We start from the raw sequence: 20,181 nt of genomic DNA, 5'->3' as shown, positions 1-20,181 counted from the left end.
TTTCCTTATCCAATTAGTATTTAACTTTAAGGCAAACTCAACCTATACTTACTTGCAATTTATTTATTTTTATTTTTTTTGCAGATGATGCCTTATAATTTTCTTTTTCTCAATCAACATCCTACGAAAAAAAAGATAATTTCTTTAATTTATCCGTTATTAAATATCCATTTAGAATTAAACACAAAAAACAAAATAATATATATATATATATATCTTTAAGTGAAAAAAATAAATATAATTCCTTTTTATATAATATCAAAAAATGAATTTGGTCATGGCAAGGCCCTTAATTGTCCAAACAAGCATACAATATATTTTATGTATATTTATTTATAAACTGATTCGGGTATCAAGTATCTAAAGGGTAATATCTGAACCTGAAACAAGTAGTAAAATTATTATATGAATTTGTCTTAAATCCACATATACTTGGATAGTAAAATTACTATATGTATCCATCCCAAATCCAAATACAAGGTACCCAAACTTTATATAATTGATTCGGGGTATCAAGCATCCAAAGGGTGATACTTGAATCTGAAACAAGTAATAAAATTACTATTCGAATATATCTCAAATTCAAATATAAGGTATTTGAATCCTATATAATCGGATTGAATACTCAAGAGCACCAATTAAAAGATATCCATTCTATTCTCATAAGTTATTAATTTTTTTAATAAAATTATTCAAATACTCTCCTTTCTAAATTTATTTTCTCACAGGCTATTAGTTTTTTCAATAAAATTATTAAAAGATGCTCCTTTCTAAATTTAACTCTTGTTTAATCTTAAAAGGAAAGTTTTTTGCCACATCAAATGACAAACACATGGAAAAAGGAAGCAAATTTATATCAAATATCCTCCTTTTCCAAATTCATCTCTTGTTGTAATCTATGTATTAACAATCTTCATTCCTCACAGCCACATGCATTTCAACTTTCCATTTGTCTTTGTCCCACAATAGAAAGTAATAAAAGACACAGTAACACCCCACACTTAAGCCCAAAATGTTCAAAATTTGAACTTTACAAGCAAAAGCATGCAAATTTGTGGGACATGGAAGAACAATTATAATATAATCATTTCAAAGATTAGGCACAAGACCAAGCAGTTACTCCAATTATGTTCAAACAACTTAAAGTCTCAAAGCAATGGGAATTGGGGTTCCATATCTCTAAGCGCTTCCAGATGGCAGAAAAGTTCCCCTAGCCTGTTAGAACGTGGTCTCAATCATTGGGCCCCACTTGTTGTAATGTAACCCCTATGGATTAGGAGTTCGAGTTTCAATCAAAAGAAATCAAGAGGTAGAGTCCTTAACATATTCTAATGGTGAAAAGTTTTTAAAAGTCCAAAGTTATACACACAAGAATTACCCCCAAGAAAGAGAAACCGGTGAGGAATGGAATTCTTTTTCGCATCAATAAATGTGATTTATGACCAGAATTTATTAACTTGACATGATTTTCAAAAAACGAAATCTTTCAACAGTTTAAAGTTTGGTTTAAAGGAGAGATTCCTCAGAGGGAAAAAGAGGAAGCAACGAAAACCTGGGACTGGCTTTGATTGGTTGCTAGAGTTGTCTGTCTCCCAAGATTCAAATTTTTTCACTGATCACGCTCTTCCAGGGAAAACCCAGATTGAGAATTCTCGCTTTGGTTCCAAGTAGGTTGTTTTTCTCATTAGATTAAGTTATTTCTCTTTGAAAGGAATGCGCTTTCTGGTTTTTGGTGTTCAATTCAATGATTGCGTTTCTGGGTTGGAGCTAAGATTTCCGGCAAAGAATTGGTTTTTTTTTTTTAATATGTTAAATGGGTTGATGGGAAAGTTTTTAGCTTGGTGTTTGATGTTAAGGGAAACTTTTTGTACATGTGAATTTTGTTAGGAAGAACATACTATAATTTTGCTTGGTTCATGTCGTTGTTCTTTTATTTCCCTGCTATTTTAGTTTGTTGGTGTGGTTAAAAAAGGAAAAATGCAAGCTTGGTTTTGGCTGAATTTGAATGCTGGAATTCGCAGTGGTTCATAACTTTTTCTTATTTGTACAGCTTAATAAGCACGCTTCTCAGCCGTCACGGTGGTGACATGCATTCCTTGTGCCTATTTTGAAGCATAACTTGATTGGTAGACACACCTTTCCTCTGAAAGGAAATCTAAAGTTAAAAATTTTTCTCGGCCAAGTTAACTGTATATTAGAAAATGAAATATTTTCTGCTTATTGTCTATTTTGAATGGTGAAATAGTGCTTTGGATTTAACTGCTAAATTCTACTGCTAATAGGTCAAGTTAATTCACGGAGGATAGCCAATTTTTATAAGCCTGTCTGTTATCTAATGTACAGTTGCAATTAGCTGAAATTAATCCACCACTAACAAGAGTATGATAGGAACTAATGTTCTGTTTTTGGGCTATCTAATGTGATATTCAGTTCAAACTGCCTGTTTTATATTTCTCATAACCTCAATTGACACTAATTTTTAATAAACCTTTTTCAGCACTGGTTGTCATGCTGTGTGGGTTATGGTTTCAGTTTGAACTTCAAACTTGATGACTGGCATCCGGTTTCTTTTTTTGGGTTTCAACTTATATCTTTGTAAAAGTAGATTAAGAAGATCTTGAGCATAATGGGAATTCCCTTGCGGAGGTATTGTTTTTCATACTATTCTTGTACTAGAAACTAGAAAGCTTTTTAATTTTTCTTTTCCATTTCCATTCATTGGCACTTTTCCTAGTTCACAAGGTTTTGGTAACACCAAAAGTGGCATTAACATGAGTTACATTCACCTTTGTTGTGCTGCAGGAAGACAAATGAAACAATGAGGCTTCTGATAACAACTTTTGCAGGAGTTATTTTTGGCTTCTTTTTAGGTGTATCTTTTCCAACGATTTCATTGACTAAGGTATGCTGGCCATGCTCAGTATCTCATAAATATCAGTTGTTTCCCACATGATTTTCTTTTGTTTCATTTTTTCCCTTTTCCCGTGTTCTTAACATGGAATAACAAGTATATTTCAATACATTTAAATTTTGGTAGATGAATTTCCCATCCAGCCTATTCCCTTCCATCGATATCACATATATTGAGGATAAATATTCTGGCCTTTCAACCGAAGCACTACTTGATGCCTTTAACACTTTCAAGGCTAATAAGGTCATGTCTGTGCCATCTTCCAAAGACAATGAGACAAAGGTAAACCCCCTTTATTTTGATTATATATACAGTTCAGGATCTAGACTGTAGGCTGCCCTTGTCTTGAAATTGTGAAAAGTTTAATTGTGATTTCTATCAAAGTGTTTGAAGTTGTCAAAGAATTTGCTCATATATATACATAATTTGCATTGCATTAATAATGTCAGAGTTATACGAATGTAGTTTTAGTTTTATTAGTAAATAAAGTATTGATTTATGCATAGTTGATCATGGGAAATTGAAAATCTGAACTTCAGTTCTATCAACTAATGAAACCTGCTTTTCTTTAGTATGGGGCTCCTCAAGCATGAGGTACCTTACAGTCCTATTTGTTATAAAGTTGCTAATGTGAGCTTGGGAGCTTTGACTAGAAGTTTTCAAACCCTTTCACTTTCCTGGTTCTGCGTTGATGGTTTTGTCTTATTAAGGAATTCTGATTGTTAATTAGAACCATTTATGAACCAAAGAAACCAAGATTAAAGATTTCACCCATCCTTCTGGTAGATATGGATGCACACTTGTTAAACTGTTGCTAATTTAAGCTGGAGAAACTTTGTGAATCTCCCTTACTGATTGCTTTGTATATTAATTTGTATATGTATTGAACTTTGACAGTGCCTCACTGTTCTTGTTACATTTTGTGATTAGAGGTAGAGGTCAAAATCCACTTATTGATCATACTATCACACTTTTCTTTTCTGGCTAATATTTGACAGTTGTCTATAGTTAGTATAACAATTTTCAAGGAAAATCAGTGAGCAGTAACACTTACAGGTTTTAATAGGATCACTAACTGTTAATCCTTAATTATGGCAGATCTGGATTCCAACAAATCCACGGGGTGCTGAAAGACTTCCCCCTGATATAATTGAATCTGAATCAGATTTATATCCTCGTCGATTATGGGGTCAGCCAAGTGAGGTGTGCATCTTCTACACTTTAATTGACTCCAACTCTTAATTTTTATGTTTAATTATCCTAATCTGATATATGGGGAGTTTTAAGTGTCACCATGTACACATAGGGAAGAATTTAGTCAAAGTTGGATTTGTGTCGGATAACATATTCATGTTTGACTCTTGTACCCAGATGAAGACGAAGGGGGCAATGATGATTATCTCCCTTTTTCCATTGTGATTCAAATTCAAATATGTTTCTTTAATCTAATCCTGGTTGATTGGTTACATTTGCAGGATTTAACTATCAAACCAAAGTATCTTGTAACTTTTACCGTTGGTATTAGTCAGAAATACAATATTGATGCAGCTGTAAAAAAGGTCAGTCCTCTCTCTTTCTCTCTCTCTCTCTCTCATCACTCTCTTGCTATTTATATATATGTATGTGTGTATGTATGTATGTATGTATGTACCGTGTGTACTCTCTTATCTAACACCTTTATCTTACAGTTCTCAGAGAACTTCACTATTATGTTGTTTCATTATGATGGTCAAGCCAGTGCATGGGACGAATTTGAGTGGTCAAAGAGAGCTATTCACGTGAGTGTTCGAAAGCAGACTAAATGGTTAGCAGCTAGCTCCTCTATAAATTTTACATTAATCTAGTAGGTTTTATGGGGTTTTGCTAAGCCTCAGTCATGTTTCACATAAACTCAATTTCATCAAGGTGGTACGCAAAGCGCTTTTTGCACCCTGACATTGTTGCACCCTATGACTACATTTTTATGTGGGATGAGGATCTTGGGGTGGAGCACTTTGATGCGGAGGAGTAAGTCCATAAGTTCTCTGTCTTCCTTTGAATGAAAATACATTTTTGAGTAAGCTAAAATAAACTCCTTTTGTTCTCAGATACATAAAACTTGTCAGAAAACATGGTTTAGAAATATCCCAGCCAGGTTTAGAGCCAAATAGTGGGCTGACATGGGCAATGACAAGGAAAAGAGATGACACTGAAGTTCACAAGTAAGAGTGTTATATGGGTATACCTAATTGGTAATTCCACATAGGTTGGAATGTTGTCTTTAATAGCTTGACCTTTGGTATTCCTTTTTCCTCCTGCAGGGTTACCGAGGAGAGACCTGGCTGGTGTACTGATCCACATTTGCCTCCATGTGCAGCGTATGAAGCATAATTAATCCTCATTGTTAAATTGAGTGAACATATTGCATCTTTCTTTGATCATCTTACGAGGACTTTTTGAATTTTTTGCTAATTATTCTTGCATACTTAATGCTCAGATTTGTTGAGATCATGGCTACTGTGTTCTCTCGCGATGCATGGCGATGTGCTTGGCATATGATTCAGGTATGCAGCAGTGATTTTATTTTTTCTGGACGTTGGCATTTCTCACCTTTTCCCTGTGTAGGATATAAATTCTTCTTTGAAATGCAGAATGACTTGGTTCATGGATGGGGTCTGGATTTCGCTCTTAGGAGATGTGTTGAGGTTAGTGACTGTCTTATTCCTTTTGCATTAGTTAACAGGCTCCTCCTTGTATATACTCAAGATCTTTTGTTGATTTTGCAACTTTGGTCCACAAGCAGCCTCCTCATGAGAAAATAGGGGTTGTAGATGCTCAGTGGATTGTGCATCAAGGTGTTCCTTCACTTGGGAACCAGGTACATGAATCCCATTAAGCATTTATTTTACATTTCCATATGCACAGTATACTTTATTGCTGTTTTCTTCTTTTCACAGGGGCATGCAGAGGGTGGAAGGGCACCATGGGAAGGGGTATGCACTAAATATTCCTCTCTCTCTCTCTCCACCTGCACATGTGCACATGTATGCATGCATTTGTTTTTGTCTCCCTCTCTCTTGGTAGATTGGCTGCAGACGGTAGACCTATGCTTACTTGCATTTTTTGTGAATCTGCATTGTTTCTTTTGATGAAAGTGTTTAAAGTTGCAAATTTTGTGTGCCAGGTGAGGGAAAGATGTAGGAAAGAATGGGCTATGTTCCAAGATCGGATGGCTGATGCAGAGACAGCATATTTTAAAGCAATGGGAATGAATACTTCCAATTTAATAGCTCATAAGTGGATAGAGTCTTAATACTTGCATTAGAGTTGTACAAGTAGGCTTCTAGATGTGACGCAACTTCTTTTTTTGATAAAAAAGGTGACTTGGGTCCTATCAGCGTATGCAATGTTCTTTGTATAAGTCACTTTTGTGTTCATACAGTTCTATCAATGTTAATATTATATTTTTGGGCAATTTTTGTTCAGAGTATTTTCCTCTTTATGGCCAAATTTACTTGCCAAGATATTACCAAAATGATTCGTTCTTTTCAATCTTGGCCCTATTTGTGCAGAAAGGAGAGCTTCAAATGTAACTACACTCTTAACCAACAAACCAATGCTCTTTCTCATTTCCAGAACAGGGAAGAGGTGTAAGAACTACTGATACTGTTTCAATTTTTTCTTTCAAAAAATAAAAAAGAAAAACTTGGTTAAGGTTAATTTCATGCCTGTTAATGGAAATTAGTTATTTTGGACTGCCTGATCTTTCCTTTTATCATTGAAGCATTTGTACAAAGTAGAGTTCGGAATGAACAGTTTTACAGTTTAAAATGCTGAATGCAGATGCAGCCTATCTGATAGAGAAAATGGAACCAATTTTAATTCTATCAAGCAGTTACAATATGACTTGCTATAAGATCATAAAGGTTCTAATAACAGGCTGCCACAAGTACTCATTGATGAGTTCTGATATAATACAAAGTTCTACAGGATTTCAAATTTGCAGTTGCCCTTAGATTGCTAAGCGTTCATGTGAGACAATCACCTCGGGAAATGAAAAATCTTTACAAACTTGAACATTATCTTGTAGAACTTGCCAAAAAATGAACATAATACGATATAACTACATCTGTAACTGAATGCTATTACAATTTTTATTGTTACAAATGAATAAGGTGGAGGAAAAGTTCAATAAGTCCAATGCCGGAGATTGCTGCTTTCAGTCCTGATTGATCATCAGTGTTATGTCTCTGAAGCTTTTTGACATGCAGAAGGGTGCAACTACAAGTTAGAAATAACCTTTAGTGATTGCCTCTTCTAGTTCCTTGAACTCCCATGCGTCATCTGCTGAATATTCTCCTATACGGGGGAAAACTGACCTCTTAGCAAACTATTGCCTCTTGAAACAAAAAAAAAGCACTTAAAGAATGTTTGATTTCTTCTATGCTGGAAAAAGGAATACAAATGGGGTTCTGTTTATTCATTTTGCCTGGCTTTGGGCAACAGAAAAGAAACAAACCTGTCTTTTGCCCACCTTTTAATGCATATTAAGTCTAGCAGCCAGTGCAAGGGCACCTCTTGAAACCAAAAGGACAAAGATATGATAAACTTTTATAGTAATTTTTCTCTTTTTCTTACTATCTTCTTTTATATTAGGAAAATCATCTGGTTCTTAGATCCTCGACTTTGGGTAAATACCAAAAAAAAAAAATTCTACATGATATAAAAATGACAAGTCTTCATACTAACAAATCCAGATCTATTTAATCAACACTAATCTTCTAAAATGAGGAAGGGACCTTACCGATTGAATCTCTTCGCAGAGCAGTCAAATGAGCACAACTGAAACGGGGAAGGAAATAAGAGAAATATCAACCCAAATGTTCGAATGATTAAGCTGAGACCATTGATCATAAGATAATAAAATCAAAGGTCATGACTTAAAACACGGCAGAAAATTTTTAAAGGGTCAAACTATTAAAAATGATTACCTGCCCAAAGCCTTCCCAAGATCTGCACATAATGATCGGATATATGTTCCTTTTGAACATGTGACCCGGAAAATCAAGTTTTGTCTACAAAGACATCAAAAATTTAAAATCAGCTCCAATGATACTTCCTAGTAAGAGGACTGAACCAGTTTTGTTTTGAGGAGAAAAAAAAGGATAAATACAAAGTACCTGTCTTCTAAGCTACGCTCAATGTCAAAGTGAAAAATTGAAATTCGTCTGGGTGACAGTTCAATACTTTCTCCTCTTCTTGCTTTGTCATACATCTTTTCACCTCCAACCTATTCATAACATTGACATTGTTTTGTTATTCAATAAATTCCCAAGTTCATGTGAAGGTGAGATGAAAATGGCATTCTATACAGCACATATTAGGAACAAGGGTGAATAAAAATTGATTTATTTAGTGCTCCAAACACAAACACATATATGTATCAGAGTTTTATAAAACCTCTCAATCCCCTATGCAGACAAAATATACTTCTAAATATCAGTTTCAGCAAATTATTTTGAAATAGATATTTGCTTGTGCCTTCTGCGCATAAAATATACAAAAATGCATGAGCAACACAGCTTTTCCCCTAAAGCATCTCCACAGCTCATAGACACAACCTCACCTTGATGGCAGAAAACATTGGAGGAACTTGCCATATCTCCCCCAAGAAGGATGCAGCAGTTTTTTTTATGTCCTCATCTTTGATATGCTCCCAAGGCTCACGTTGAATAACCTACATCAGATCAAAGTGACAATTAAATAATAGCAGGTCTAATGTCCTAGAACTAAATACATGCTGAACTCTTGTAGTCTTGTTGCAGGAGAAAAATTAAGTAAACAGCACATAACAGTATGGCGGAGGGTATATAACTTGACCAAAGAACAGCAGATCTTATTTATAATTGACTACTGAATAAACACACCGGTGAATCAGCATCCCAAGTTGAAGTAGCCTCCCCTAAGCGAAAAACTCCACTATATCCCTTTATCATTCCTTGATATCTGCGTTGGAATTCAAACCCCTCAGATAAATTCATTTGGTGCATGTGAGATAACAAAAATTCAGTTTTAAGCCATTAGGGCATTAAAGGAGGGGAGTGGAGCCTGGCTTTGGACATTGAAACTGAAGAGCTTGTCTGTAAAATTCAGACATGAGATCAGATCAAATTTACCTCTCTACGAACTTAGTGGCTTTACCAACACATACAATCAATAGACCAGTTGCCATAGGATCAAGTGTTCCAGCATGCCCTACCTGTAAGCACAGTCCAAAAAGTTAAATATAACTGAAAATAAGCTACAGTGGCATACAATAACAAAAGAGCACCTTTTTCACTTTGATCAAGCGACGCAGCTTCCCACAAACTGTAAATGAGGTCCATCCTGTTTTGCAATACAACAATGTTATCATTTAACGCAAGTCAATATGATAATTCAGAATGTCATTCTACATTTATTTTCTGAGAATTCTCAAAATTTGTATATCAGCAATCAGAGAATTAGATAAATAATCCTGCTAACATTTGGCTGGGTGACCAATCAAATTTGATTCCATACCCTCTGAACTATAAACAGGAAGTACAAGAGTCTATTTTCTAAAGCACATAGCAAGCAGTGTCTGGCCTACACGATTACCTTACATCTTCTCCTCATTAGCCTAAGCTTCTCTTGACTAGCATCTGATTGTAAGCTACATACTACCAAATAAGGAAGTATTCATACTTCAGGAACAATAAAAGCTCACATATCAATTATCAACATCTCCCCCACCCCCCACCACACACACCCCCCCCCCCAAAAAAAAAAAAAAAAAAGAGAAAGAAAAGGAAAAAAGCTAAGATATCACTAAATGCACAAAAAGGTTTAAAGAACTGCAATCCTTTCACAATAAAAAAAAAAAAAAAAAAAAAAAAAAAAAAACCTCCACTCTGTGATAGATAAACTACTGATTTAAATACATCTAAACATCATACTGATCAAGACATAGCATTCAAAATACTAAATCCAGTATAATTTAAACAAGCAATATGTATAACCCTTGTCTCACCTTTAGGCTTATTCACCAAAACTACCGTTCCGTACTGACCATCCCATCTCGGGGGAAGCTCAGTATTCCTACTAACAAGGTAAGGCTCCCCAGCACTAACCTCAGTATCGTTATAGGGAACTTTCTTCAAACACTTAAAAAACTCCTCCACCTTCTTCTCAGTAACCTCCTTTTTCACATCCTTACCAGAATTTCCCTCTTCCTCAAAAAACACCAATCCTTTATCCTCCACCTCCTTATCATCACCAGGTTTTTTACTTTTTCCCTGATCTTTGTTTTTCTCATTTGACTTTCCAGGTTCGAGAAAAGCCTTATCAAAACACTGGTCAGGAAAATACTTCTTCTCCAATTGATAAACCATTTTATAATGCTTATCTTTTTCCCAAGGATATGCAAATGTATCATAAAAATAAAGCTCTTCTTCCCTCTCATGTAACCTATCGAATTCTACAACTTTAGGCTTCAATTCAACAAACCCATCTTCATTTTTCCCCTTTTCATCATCTTCAGAATCAGACCCATACATTCTTTTCCTTCTCTTTCTATAATATTTCCGCTTAGACTTGTCCATTTCATCATCCAAAGTCAGTTTCTTTTCTACCCATGAATCAAAACCCAATTCTTTTTCTGGGTTCTCTTCCTCAGCTGAGTTGGGTGAGTCTGGTCGACTGAGTCGGCGGCGAGTTGGAGTGGGTTGGGACTGAGTTGGGGCATTGATGATCATATCATATTGGAGCGGGTAAGGAGTAGATGTTGTGGAGAAGAAAATAGAAGAAAGTGGCTTTGAAAAGATCAATTTTTTGTTGAGATTATTGGATTTTGATGACAACAGGCGAAGGGACTGAGTTGCTGTGAAAAAAGAGACGAGTTTTGGCCGTAGGAAAAGAAGCGACATTGAGGTTACAGAAAGGGATTTTGCCAATGGTGAAGTTTCGAAGTTTGAAGCTCTACAGATTTCTTTTGTCTCTTGGGTTCAGGGTTTTGGCAGGCTTTTAGGCTTTTAGCAGAGAGCCTTTGGTAGATTTTGGCAGAGCTCCTGTCAAACACCGGTATTGACCATCAACAATTTCCATAGGATTTTATTTGGAGGTTAGGTTTTGGGCAAGGCCCACTGGTTTAAGAAGAAAAGAAACCCCCATAGTTCTTTATTTTTAAAAGCACCATAACAAAGTAATTACAATAACAATGAATTTGTTTACAAAAAACTTGTGTTTCATCATATTTTTTGCATTGGAAATTGTTTAATTAGAGTTTTATCAAGTTAGACAATGAATCAAATCATAGTAATAAGAACATGTCATCAAATTTCCCTTTTTTTTCTATATAAGAAATTATCAAGTGTTCAATTGTTGCAAAGATTAAAAGTAGCCATAACAAATTTCTTGCAATTTGCAATAAGAAGGTAGAACCACCCATGAAACCCATCATTCACCATAGTTTTATTTCATCTTTGAACAGCCACTGATTGTTAGTTCAATAATAGCTCAATAAATCCCAAACAATACCTAAATGCTCTTTATTTCATTTCTGATATCCGCAGCCTCAGAGGCCCAAATGCTGAATAGTTATATATATATATATAATAATGATAAAAAAAAACCCCAGAAGGGGTATAAAATTCTCCTAGTTTGACTCTGACAGGGTCTGGAGATCAACTTCATTTAGACATGAAGGAACAAGTTGTATTGGTTGGATAATAAATCCAGCTTTCTGACATGCATCTTCAAGAAGTTTCACTTGTGAAGGCCCATCAGGGCAGAATGCAACCACAGCTCCTCCACTGCCTGTAAATTTCGAAGCAGCACCAACTCTCCGAGCCACCTCCACCATTTCAATGTTCAAATCGCCTAGGCACTCATCTCCAAACATGCTCCTGCATAAGATTCGTTCACATCATACTAGCATTCAGCAGAATATATACAAAGCTCATCTTCATCTTTATTTGTCTGAAAAAGAACTATAACATCAGAAATGAATAAAATCTGCTAAAAGCCTTAAGCTAATGCTTGCAGCAGTTTTTCTGCTTTTCTTAACCACAAGATAATACAGCTCCCTTTGTTTCCTCCACTGGAGTACCAGTAGTACAACTTGGATAGGAAGCTCAACTTCAATTTTCAGCAACAAAAACTAATTAAGCCAATTGCTTTAATTGCAGATAAATTATAAGATCAACTAGCGGTAATAAAGATAGAAACACACAGAGCTAACTTCTTTACTTTATTTATCGAGTTGAACATATACATATATATACAAATAAGAACTTAAATGGACAATCCTAGGTCAGAATATCATAATTAGTAGTGCTCGTGACATGCAAAAACATCCTACCTTCGGAGGTCAAAATTACAATTCATGAGTTCTGCAAGCTTTTGATAATTCTTCTCAAGTATTACATTTTGCCCTTCTGCTGCTATATTTGCAACTTCAGCCATTGATGATATAATAAACTCATCACCATTAAGCCACCTCTGTCGCACAGTGCTATGTACCTGCATTTGAAACAATCTATGCTCATGAACAAATACACTACAGATTCTAAGAAAAGTTAAAGAAGCATCTTATGCCTGAATTAAAAGTCAAACTTCTAAATGGCAGAACTAGATAATATAAAAGATAGCCATCTGCTGACCTTCCCAGAATCACTTGGATTCTCAGCATAAATGAGATGGAGCGGTGGTAGAAGACTAATATCCATGGGTGTGTAGATGCCATGTCCCAACTTATCCATGTTTTCCTTGCTAAAATCCTACAGAAGAATTCTTATGCATAAATAAATTACAATGTATAAATAAATTTGTTGACCAAGTTTGTATAAAGATAACATACCATGTGGACAAGGCCTCCATAGACCTGTGCCACTCTATCTTGAAGGCCAGCAACAATTCCAAGTTCTTTCTCTGCATTAAGGATAAGATTGGGTCTGACTTCTACTTTAATCAAGTGCCTGACCTTGTAAAAATCAAGAAGGCAGCTTAGGGCAGCACATACAATAGCACTGGATCCTGAAAGTCCTGTCTGAGAAATTAAAGGTATAAGCCATATATAATGTTGTAAGAATAACACAAGAACATTACATGCACAGAGAATTAAAAAAAAAAGAAGCTTGTGTATAATGTCCATGAAATGTAACCACAGCTAGGTAAATTGAACAATCAAAATTACAAACCAGAAACAATAAGACCTTGATCATGAGAAAAATGAATGAAAATGGTTGACATCAAACAATGATACATTCCACAACTAAAATGGCATGATGAGTTTGAACTAAAGGATATACAATTTCTTGTATTTGCTATTTGGAGCTCTACCTGGCGAGGGATATTAGTATCATACGATAGGGTGAAGTTTCCCTGTTGAAGATTGATCTCGTTCTCCTTACAATGCTTATAGAAGACTTTACAAATTGCCATAAGCAGTCGTACACCTCCATAATAACCTTCACTCTGCAATCTACTTACCTGCAAGTAAAACAACGTGCTATCAAACCCCATTCATGCCAAATGTGCAATGTGGATATCCTACACCTATGAATGCACGTGGAACCAGACATGATTCATGGGAAAATTGGACTTTATTTCATTATTGCAATTAATATGCTCATTACCAAAGCAGCTAAAAAGGTAATGCAAAGGCAACTACTACATGTGGCTTGGATTGCATCAATGTCAGATCAAAAGATAACACTGGATAGAGAAGCATATATATCTCGAAATGAATATTAGCATCAAAAAGATCAAACTGCAAATACTCAAACCCAAACTCTTCATCAAATACTTAGTAACCAAGAAGGTTTCCATATATAACCCATAAATCAGTGCCACATGCAAACAATTCTGGACCATTACCAACCAACAATTCAATAACAAATTAACCTTTCATTCAACAAAATATGAACCTTTACGTCTACCCAATAAACAATCAATCTCAAATTTATTTCCATTATAGAATGCTTAATTATCCTCATTAATCATTTTCGTTGTCGTTAATTATTTTAAATAAAGAATAAGCCCAACCAAAACTCAACAAACAATCCTGTCAACACAGATTCGATATAAAACCAGCACATCTCAATCTGGGTATCCACAAAATTCCAGTGAAAATGTTGATATAATCAAAATATTCAGATTCAATCTACCCAAAGAAAAGAGAGAGAGAGAGAGAGAAGTCATCAGATCCCACCAACATAAACACGCAAACAAGGAAATAAACATTTGAAAAGATTCAAAGATAGAGAGAATCTACCAGGTGATCGAGGGAGTTGAACTCGACAAGATCATGAGTGGGGTGAGGCTTGATTACAAGATTATGAGAAGGCTCCAATTTAACAGAAGCCCAGAAGTTTCCAAGGCTAAAAGAGATGGTTTTTCCGAAGTAAACATCACTTGGGTTCCCAAGTAACCCAACCCGAGCATAAGCTTTGTGTTCAATCACACCTGCTTCAGCTGAGTTCATCTGATCCATTCTTGCCGCATGCAAAACAATACAGCTTTTTGTCGTTAGAATTTCTGTAGCTTTCAAACTCTAATTCCTCGCTACTTCTCCTATTTCTTTGGGATCAGGTTTTATGTAGTAGTCGACGGTACTTGATAGGAGACATACGTGCAGTCCAACAGGTACCGTTTCAGGACCCCGCTTGCAGTTGAATCTTTTCTGGACATTGAGTAAAACACAACTCAGCAGTCAGCACCCAGCATTTGTTCTTATCCTTACTCAGTTCCGCCCCCTCCCGCTTTGACTGTTCATCTAAACATACAACCCCCCGATTCGACACGTGTGTGTTTGTCTTTGTGGAATTTGTCAAGGGCAATTTCGGGTTTTCGGTTATTGCACTTATATATGAAGGGCTTTTTCGGGTTTTGGATGCAAATGGGAGGCGCCTTAGGGGTTTCTGCTCCCTCTTTCTTTTCTTCTCTCTGTGTTCTGCTAACTCCATTTTCGAAGCTTCCCGAAAGGCATGTATACTGACATGGAGGAGTGTAGAGAGAAAGAAATGAAGAGAAAGAGATAGAAGCTTAAACCCATTTTTGTGCCCTTTTTAAAGCTTTTTCAGAACATTTTTTTGACAGTTTGGGTGTTTGTCATTGGATGAATACTCGTATATTACTTTCTGTGTTCTGTTCAGCTGAAATTCTATGTCATGGCCTTTTAATTTTTGCAGACTCTTCACTAAATGTTTATCATCAATGCAATGCCGAACCACTGCAAAGATAAGATATTTCTACATCCCAAAAGGACTTCCAGCATTCATCCATACTAACACTTCTCTGCAAATAGACTGTACTTTCTTCTCCTGGCTTTTGACTTCTCATTCCATTATTTGCCATTGGTGATGGACTTTAGGTTCTTGGAAATAAGTACCAAAGCAAATTAGTTGCTTTTTCTTAATTTTTTTTTTGTTAACTAATTTTTATGTTTTCTTTTGTTCAATTTTTGATATATTTTGTAATGAATACTATGTTTGTCATTCATTTATTTTCTCTTTTTTTAAATTATAAATAAACGATGACAATATTAAAAATGAATCGGACGTTATTGTGTTTAAATTATTATAAATAATTTTATTTTTGTAAATTAAATAATAACTTTTTTATAAATGAATAATTTCATTTTAATTTCTTTAAATAATTTACAAAAATATCTCTAACTTTAATTTTTTTTATACAATTGTTTACAAAATTTTACACTCGAAAAATCATGCGAGAAGAGAGAGAGAGAGAGAAAGAGAGGAAAAATAGGAAGATAGAGATATTAGGAGTAATCAGGAAAATTAGAAAAAAGAGAATAAAAAGGAAGGAAAAATATTTCCATTTTCTCCCTCGGTTCTTCCTCTTGCTGTCTTTCCTTCCCTGTTTTCTTTTCTTTTTTTTTTTTTAATTTTTAAAGTTGAACGTTGGACTTAAAAATTTAATATAATATTAAAAATATGTTATCCATCACGTAATTATTCTTTTCGTGATACTTTGTCTTGTTATTCTTCTCATGATAAATTATAGATCAATTATTTCTATATTTTGCAGAAAAAATATTAAAATGATAATAAAAATATTTCTATATACTGAATATATAAATATAATAATCAATTCCGGATACCTTAGTTCTCTTTGCCTTCTTTAATTTGATTTATGCTTTGAATTTTCCGGTTTTTTTTTAATTTGAAAAAAGAGAAATTTGAAAAATACAGAGATTATATACAAATTAATAAACCAAATGTTAAAATGTATTTGGGTATTTTGCAAAATGCCTACTGATTTGGGATTTTTCAGTCTTCGACTGAAATTCACTTGAAATGGAAAGTTGGTAAGGATCTAAATCAGTTACAAATGTCCAACTCCAATGTGTGTGAACAAGAATTCTTGATAATTAAATGAGATATGGTGATGAACGCATAACTAGAGATACCCAGAAAGGTCTAATAGCAATCATAATTTAAATCCAAATGAAGAAAAGATTAGTTGATGCATTGTGAACAATTAACTGTACAGTTCCCCACGAAATGTACAACTTTGCGAAGCTGACACCACACAACCAGCCTTACCCCAAATAGAGGTTGAAGAAGAACACATTACCATATCTTATCGTGTAACTAACACGAGCTTCATTAGTCTTCTTCCTCTTCATCATCATCTTCAGGCAGCCCCATATCATCTCCTATACCTTCAAGCAGTTTGCAGACATCTTCGCCTAGTTCCGATAACCTTGCACTCAACTTTTCCACCTTGCTCTGTTCTTGCCCAAGGCACACAAGTAAATCATTCAGCTCTGCTTCGCTTTCCTTCTGAGCTTCTTCCCTAGCTCCGGCCTTTATTGACTCGATATCAGGAGAGGTTGATGTACCTCCGCTCTTCAAACCTTTCACCTCTTTTTCTAGGTGGAGATTGGTCTGTTCAAGACTATTGTAAGCATCGGATAGACTCTTGAGATCAGACTCCAGCTTCCCAACCAAATTCTGGTACATCGATGCCTCTGATTCGATCTTAGCTTTCTCTGCCTTGAGCATCTCTATCCTCTGAGATGCCTCCTGAAGATCTCTACGAAGTGTCTCTGCCTGGACCCTATCTGAGCCGCTGCCCACCCTTAGCTCAGGTTGAGAATTCCCACTCCCACCGGTCCTTGCCAAATCCTCAGCCAAAGTGGCATTCCGGCCAAGAAGTTTCTATAAATAAAAAGCAGAAGGAAAACAGAAGATCAGTAGCTAAGTGCATCCATTTAAACGTTCAGAACAGTGATCCAGAACATAGCTTATAAGCAAACACACCTGCAGTTAATCAACAATCATATAAAAGTTTCAGAATAATGGCAGATAGCAGACTGTTAATTAACAAACAAAATTTGCTAACCCTGCTAATTGATACCAGTCTTTAACAGTAAAGTTGTTTCCAATTAAAGAGTTCTTTTTTGAAATTTCAATTACCTGTATCTCAGAGCATTGTTTCTCCACAAATGCTTTTAGCCGCTTGATATAGTCCTTGTCACTTTCTCCACCCTTTTGTTCCATTTCTGCAGGCACAACTGCCACATCACTCTTAGGGCGACTGTAAACATCTACAATGTTTTCTCGAATATACACTTCCAAACTCTTCACAAAATTAACAAACTGAGCATCAAATATTGATGTGAGGATTGGATGATCCTCATTCTTCTGATCTGACAAATCACTCTCTTCACCATCTTCAATCTCTGCCATACTAGCAGCAGTGGACCTTGTCAATGGTTTATGGGACTGAGCTGGCTTCACTGAAGAGAAAAGGAAGCTTCTCTGCATCTCATCAAACTTCAGAAAATATGCCGTAAGCCCAATTTTCTGGCTTATGGCATCAGCTATGGTAAAACCATCCTTTCCACTTTCACTAGATTTATTGTAAATCACACATTCTCCCAGGAGAACTGCAGCCAAACCCCTAACACACACAGTTGATGATGTATTTGACACCAACTCAAGCATATACGTTAAGTGGGGGCGTGAATCTAAGAAGCACTGCACTGCACTTGGGCAATCTGCTAGCCAAGTGACAAGCAGTTTCAAGATAATTGGTTGAACATATGAGTAACCTGGCTTCCCATCTTTATTTTTCATGGAAGAGGCAACAGCCAAGTACCTAACAATACGGTGCAATAGTAGCTCTGGAGCTCCTAAGGATGGCATTGGCGCTTCAAGCTCAATCCGTAAAACCTGCATGATGTCCATTGAAATTATATTACAGAAAAATAGAAGCAAATACAAAGCATACAGTTACCGTTTTGCTCTAGATGCAAGTGAAAAAGAGACATAAAATGTGACAGCATACCCGTTCCTTGCACTGAGTGTTGTCCTTGAGAATGTGAGTAAGAACACTAGCAGCCCTGCAACAAGTCTGTATTTCACAATGTCAGCTGGATAATTCTCAGGCACTAAGCACCATGAAGAAAATCTAATATTCTATATAACGGAGATCAATATTTATAAATTCTTCATGCAATATTATATAAAATCAAATATTATACAATATGATCCAACAAATTTAGGCTCTCTGTATAGTTCTTTTTCACTAAGTTGATGATGCACAATGGAGAATTGAGAACATTAGGTTACCTCAAGATCACCATCACTTTCACTCAGACCATGTAACAGCATGCTGCCACATATACAACATAATTAAATAATTCCATCAAATGAAGGAGTCTTTATACGAAGCAAGAAAATAGTGAAGTAAAACTTTAAGATGTAACCAGCTCAATAGAATTCAACACATTTTTCCTAGTGCAGAACAGAAAGCATTAAGAGCAAACAAACCTTCCAAATGACATGTTCACATCCTCCTCAAGGGGAGCATGAGTCATCGAATTTGGTTGAGGAATTAATGTGGATGCTAACATTGCTTGCCCATCCGTGTTTTTCTAGAAATAAGATCCAAATTCACAATCAAGAAACAACAGTTCACATACATGTGAGATACTTCTATGTAAATTACATAGGCATAATTATTAACCAAAAAAAAAAACCTATGATATAAACCTCACAAAAGTTCTTAAAGACATGGTCAGCTGCAATAAACTCTTGCATACTAGATGTTCGCAAAATGATTCGGAGAATAGAATTCAAAGCAAGTTCTACTTGTGGCTCCTCGCCAAGAACTTTGCTAGAAAGAGCATCCAGATTCTTGGCATTCCCAGCAATCAAATCACCGATGGACCTTAGTGCCTGGCAAAATATAATCATTAAAGAGGGGTATGTGGAAAAGAAGAAGAAGAAGAACAAATCTAGAGAACTGACTTACTGAACAGCGCACAGCAATTGGAGCCCACTGGCTTTCAACACCCAGCATTAGCAGATAGTCCAACAACTTTTTCTACAAACACAAAAACAGAAAACAAGATAATATGTCACATAAACAGATAGCTCTTTAGACAGACAATGCAAGCAGATATGATTCGTGATAGACCTGAACTAGGACTGTTTTATTGGTGATCTTGTTTGAATCTTTTTGAGGATCAGCTTCTGAACCTCCCATCATCAACAAATTAATGGTCTCCAACGCACTGAGTAAGTTAATGGTCTACTGGCATGTTGTTTGTTTCATGGACAACAGCAAATAACCAGTAAGATTGTGATAACATGCAAAAGTATCAACAGGAACTGGAAATGGAGGAAAAACAGAAGCCATATAAAGCTATAAACACTTGAGTATCTAACCTTCTGTTGAGTGAAACTGTAAGTACTTCCTCTTAGTTTCAAGATTGATATTAATGGGTCAAAGCCCATAGTCTCCCTTAGTAGTACCTGAAATGCACGTAAATTCAGAAGCAGAGAAAACCTCATAAATAGAGAAGAACAACAATGAAAATAAAACATGGAGTAAACCTGATTTGATGCACTACTGCGAAGAAGATTGTTCAGCAACTCGAGACAGTCCTGTGCAAGAACAACATATGAGTACCTTGTTAATTCATTTATAGATTATTCGAACAGTAGCATAGCTAAACACATGGCTTAGCTAAACAAGCCACAGATTAAAAAAAAAAAAGAATGGTTCAACAGCAAACAAGCCAGAACAAGTTCACTGAATTTTAAAAAAAATAAATCCAATGAATCACCTGCACAACAACACCCCCTTCAGAACCTCCTTCCTCCTTAATAATACTAAAAATTTTCTCAAATGCACCTTCAAAGACCACAATTTTCTGAATCTCCTGAAATTATAGAACTCTCTTAATTAGTATGGCAATAATATATATATATATATATATATATATATATAAGCAG

General features: G+C 35.5%; 4 protein-coding genes across 7 annotated transcripts in view; 1 reads left to right on the top strand and 3 right to left on the bottom strand.

Annotated features, from left to right (window-relative positions):
• LOC18600856 lies at positions 1,113-6,380 on the top strand. 4 transcript variants are annotated; one of them, XM_007031557.2, is made up of 16 exons: positions 1,113-1,397; positions 1,494-1,667; positions 2,498-2,646; positions 2,803-2,902; positions 3,038-3,193; positions 4,010-4,114; positions 4,387-4,470; positions 4,600-4,715; positions 4,817-4,918; positions 4,999-5,112; positions 5,212-5,268; positions 5,388-5,454; positions 5,542-5,595; positions 5,694-5,768; positions 5,848-5,883; positions 6,075-6,380. In XM_007031557.2, the coding sequence occupies exons 3-16, from the start codon at positions 2,627-2,629 to the stop codon at positions 6,201-6,203; spliced, it is 1,215 nt and encodes a 404-aa protein (XP_007031619.2). In that variant the 5' UTR covers positions 1,113-1,397; positions 1,494-1,667; positions 2,498-2,626; the 3' UTR covers positions 6,204-6,380. The 4 variants fall into 4 exon arrangements, with proteins under 4 accessions (XP_007031619.2, XP_017975928.1, XP_007031618.2 ...); XM_018120439.1 differs by adding an exon at positions 2,051-2,126 and having other exon boundaries at positions 1,304-1,667; XM_007031556.2 differs by having other exon boundaries at positions 1,304-1,667.
• On the bottom strand, positions 6,812-11,044 carry LOC18600855. The gene is made up of 9 exons (XM_018120478.1): positions 9,942-11,044; positions 9,222-9,277; positions 9,067-9,149; positions 8,818-8,896; positions 8,517-8,627; positions 8,071-8,180; positions 7,882-7,965; positions 7,695-7,732; positions 6,812-7,249 (listed from the first exon to the last, which is right to left on the bottom strand). The coding sequence occupies exons 1-9, from the start codon at positions 10,834-10,836 to the stop codon at positions 7,179-7,181; spliced, it is 1,527 nt and encodes a 508-aa protein (XP_017975967.1). The 5' UTR covers positions 10,837-11,044; the 3' UTR covers positions 6,812-7,178.
• LOC18600854 (glucuronokinase 1) lies at positions 11,345-14,657 on the bottom strand. Its single transcript, XM_018120374.1, has 6 exons — positions 14,184-14,657; positions 13,250-13,399; positions 12,768-12,956; positions 12,571-12,687; positions 12,270-12,430; positions 11,345-11,814 (listed from the first exon to the last, which is right to left on the bottom strand). The coding sequence occupies exons 1-6, from the start codon at positions 14,400-14,402 to the stop codon at positions 11,565-11,567; spliced, it is 1,086 nt and encodes a 361-aa protein (XP_017975863.1). The 5' UTR covers positions 14,403-14,657; the 3' UTR covers positions 11,345-11,564.
• The window catches only part of LOC18600853 (golgin candidate 6), a 6,567-nt gene continuing 2,663 nt past the window's right edge, over positions 16,278-20,181 (bottom strand). Inside the window, exons 10-20 of the mRNA XM_018120070.1 lie at positions 20,013-20,108; positions 19,780-19,830; positions 19,612-19,698; positions 19,361-19,474; positions 19,196-19,267; positions 18,934-19,119; positions 18,712-18,815; positions 18,511-18,553; positions 18,227-18,292; positions 17,353-18,111; positions 16,278-17,094 (exon numbers count right to left, since the gene is read on the bottom strand). Of these exons, the coding sequence (XP_017975559.1) occupies positions 16,540-17,094; positions 17,353-18,111; positions 18,227-18,292; positions 18,511-18,553; positions 18,712-18,815; positions 18,934-19,119; positions 19,196-19,267; positions 19,361-19,474; positions 19,612-19,698; positions 19,780-19,830; positions 20,013-20,108 (2,133 nt within the window). The 3' untranslated portion in view covers positions 16,278-16,539. The remainder of the gene's footprint in view (positions 17,095-17,352; positions 18,112-18,226; positions 18,293-18,510; positions 18,554-18,711; positions 18,816-18,933; positions 19,120-19,195; positions 19,268-19,360; positions 19,475-19,611; positions 19,699-19,779; positions 19,831-20,012; positions 20,109-20,181) is intronic.

Source organism: Theobroma cacao, chromosome 4, assembly GCF_000208745.1.
Source record: "Theobroma cacao cultivar B97-61/B2 chromosome 4, Criollo_cocoa_genome_V2, whole genome shotgun sequence".
Lineage (NCBI taxonomy): Eukaryota > Viridiplantae > Streptophyta > Magnoliopsida > Malvales > Malvaceae > Theobroma > Theobroma cacao.
Note: the sequence above shows the minus strand (reverse complement) of the source record. Positions and strands in the feature narration are given on the sequence as shown.

Excerpts from the sequence above, each read along its gene's own strand:
- LOC18600856 (XM_007031557.2), top strand. The coding sequence starts at position 2,627 with ATGGGAATTCCCTTGCGGAG. Across the intron at positions 5,455-5,541 it reads GTGCTTGGCATATGATTCAG|AATGACTTGGTTCATGGATG; the intron begins GTATGCAGCAGT and ends TTTGAAATGCAG. Across the intron at positions 5,596-5,693 it reads CTCTTAGGAGATGTGTTGAG|CCTCCTCATGAGAAAATAGG; the intron begins GTTAGTGACTGT and ends GTCCACAAGCAG.
- LOC18600854 (XM_018120374.1), bottom strand. The coding sequence starts at position 14,402 with ATGGATCAGATGAACTCAGCTGAAGCAGGTGTGATTGAACACAAAGCT. Across the intron at positions 12,957-13,249 it reads ATACTAATATCCCTCGCCAG|ACAGGACTTTCAGGATCCAG; the intron begins GTAGAGCTCCAA and ends TTAATTTCTCAG. Across the intron at positions 12,431-12,570 it reads ATCCAAGTGATTCTGGGAAG|GTACATAGCACTGTGCGACA; the intron begins GTCAGCAGATGG and ends TTTCAAATGCAG.
- LOC18600855 (XM_018120478.1), bottom strand. The coding sequence starts at position 10,836 with ATGTCGCTTCTTTTCCTACGGCCAAAACTCGTCTCTTTTTTCACAGCA. Across the intron at positions 8,181-8,516 it reads CAATGTTTTCTGCCATCAAG|GTTGGAGGTGAAAAGATGTA; the intron begins GTGAGGTTGTGT and ends TGTTATGAATAG. Across the intron at positions 7,733-7,881 it reads CTTGGGAAGGCTTTGGGCAG|TTGTGCTCATTTGACTGCTC; the intron begins GTAATCATTTTT and ends TCCCCGTTTCAG.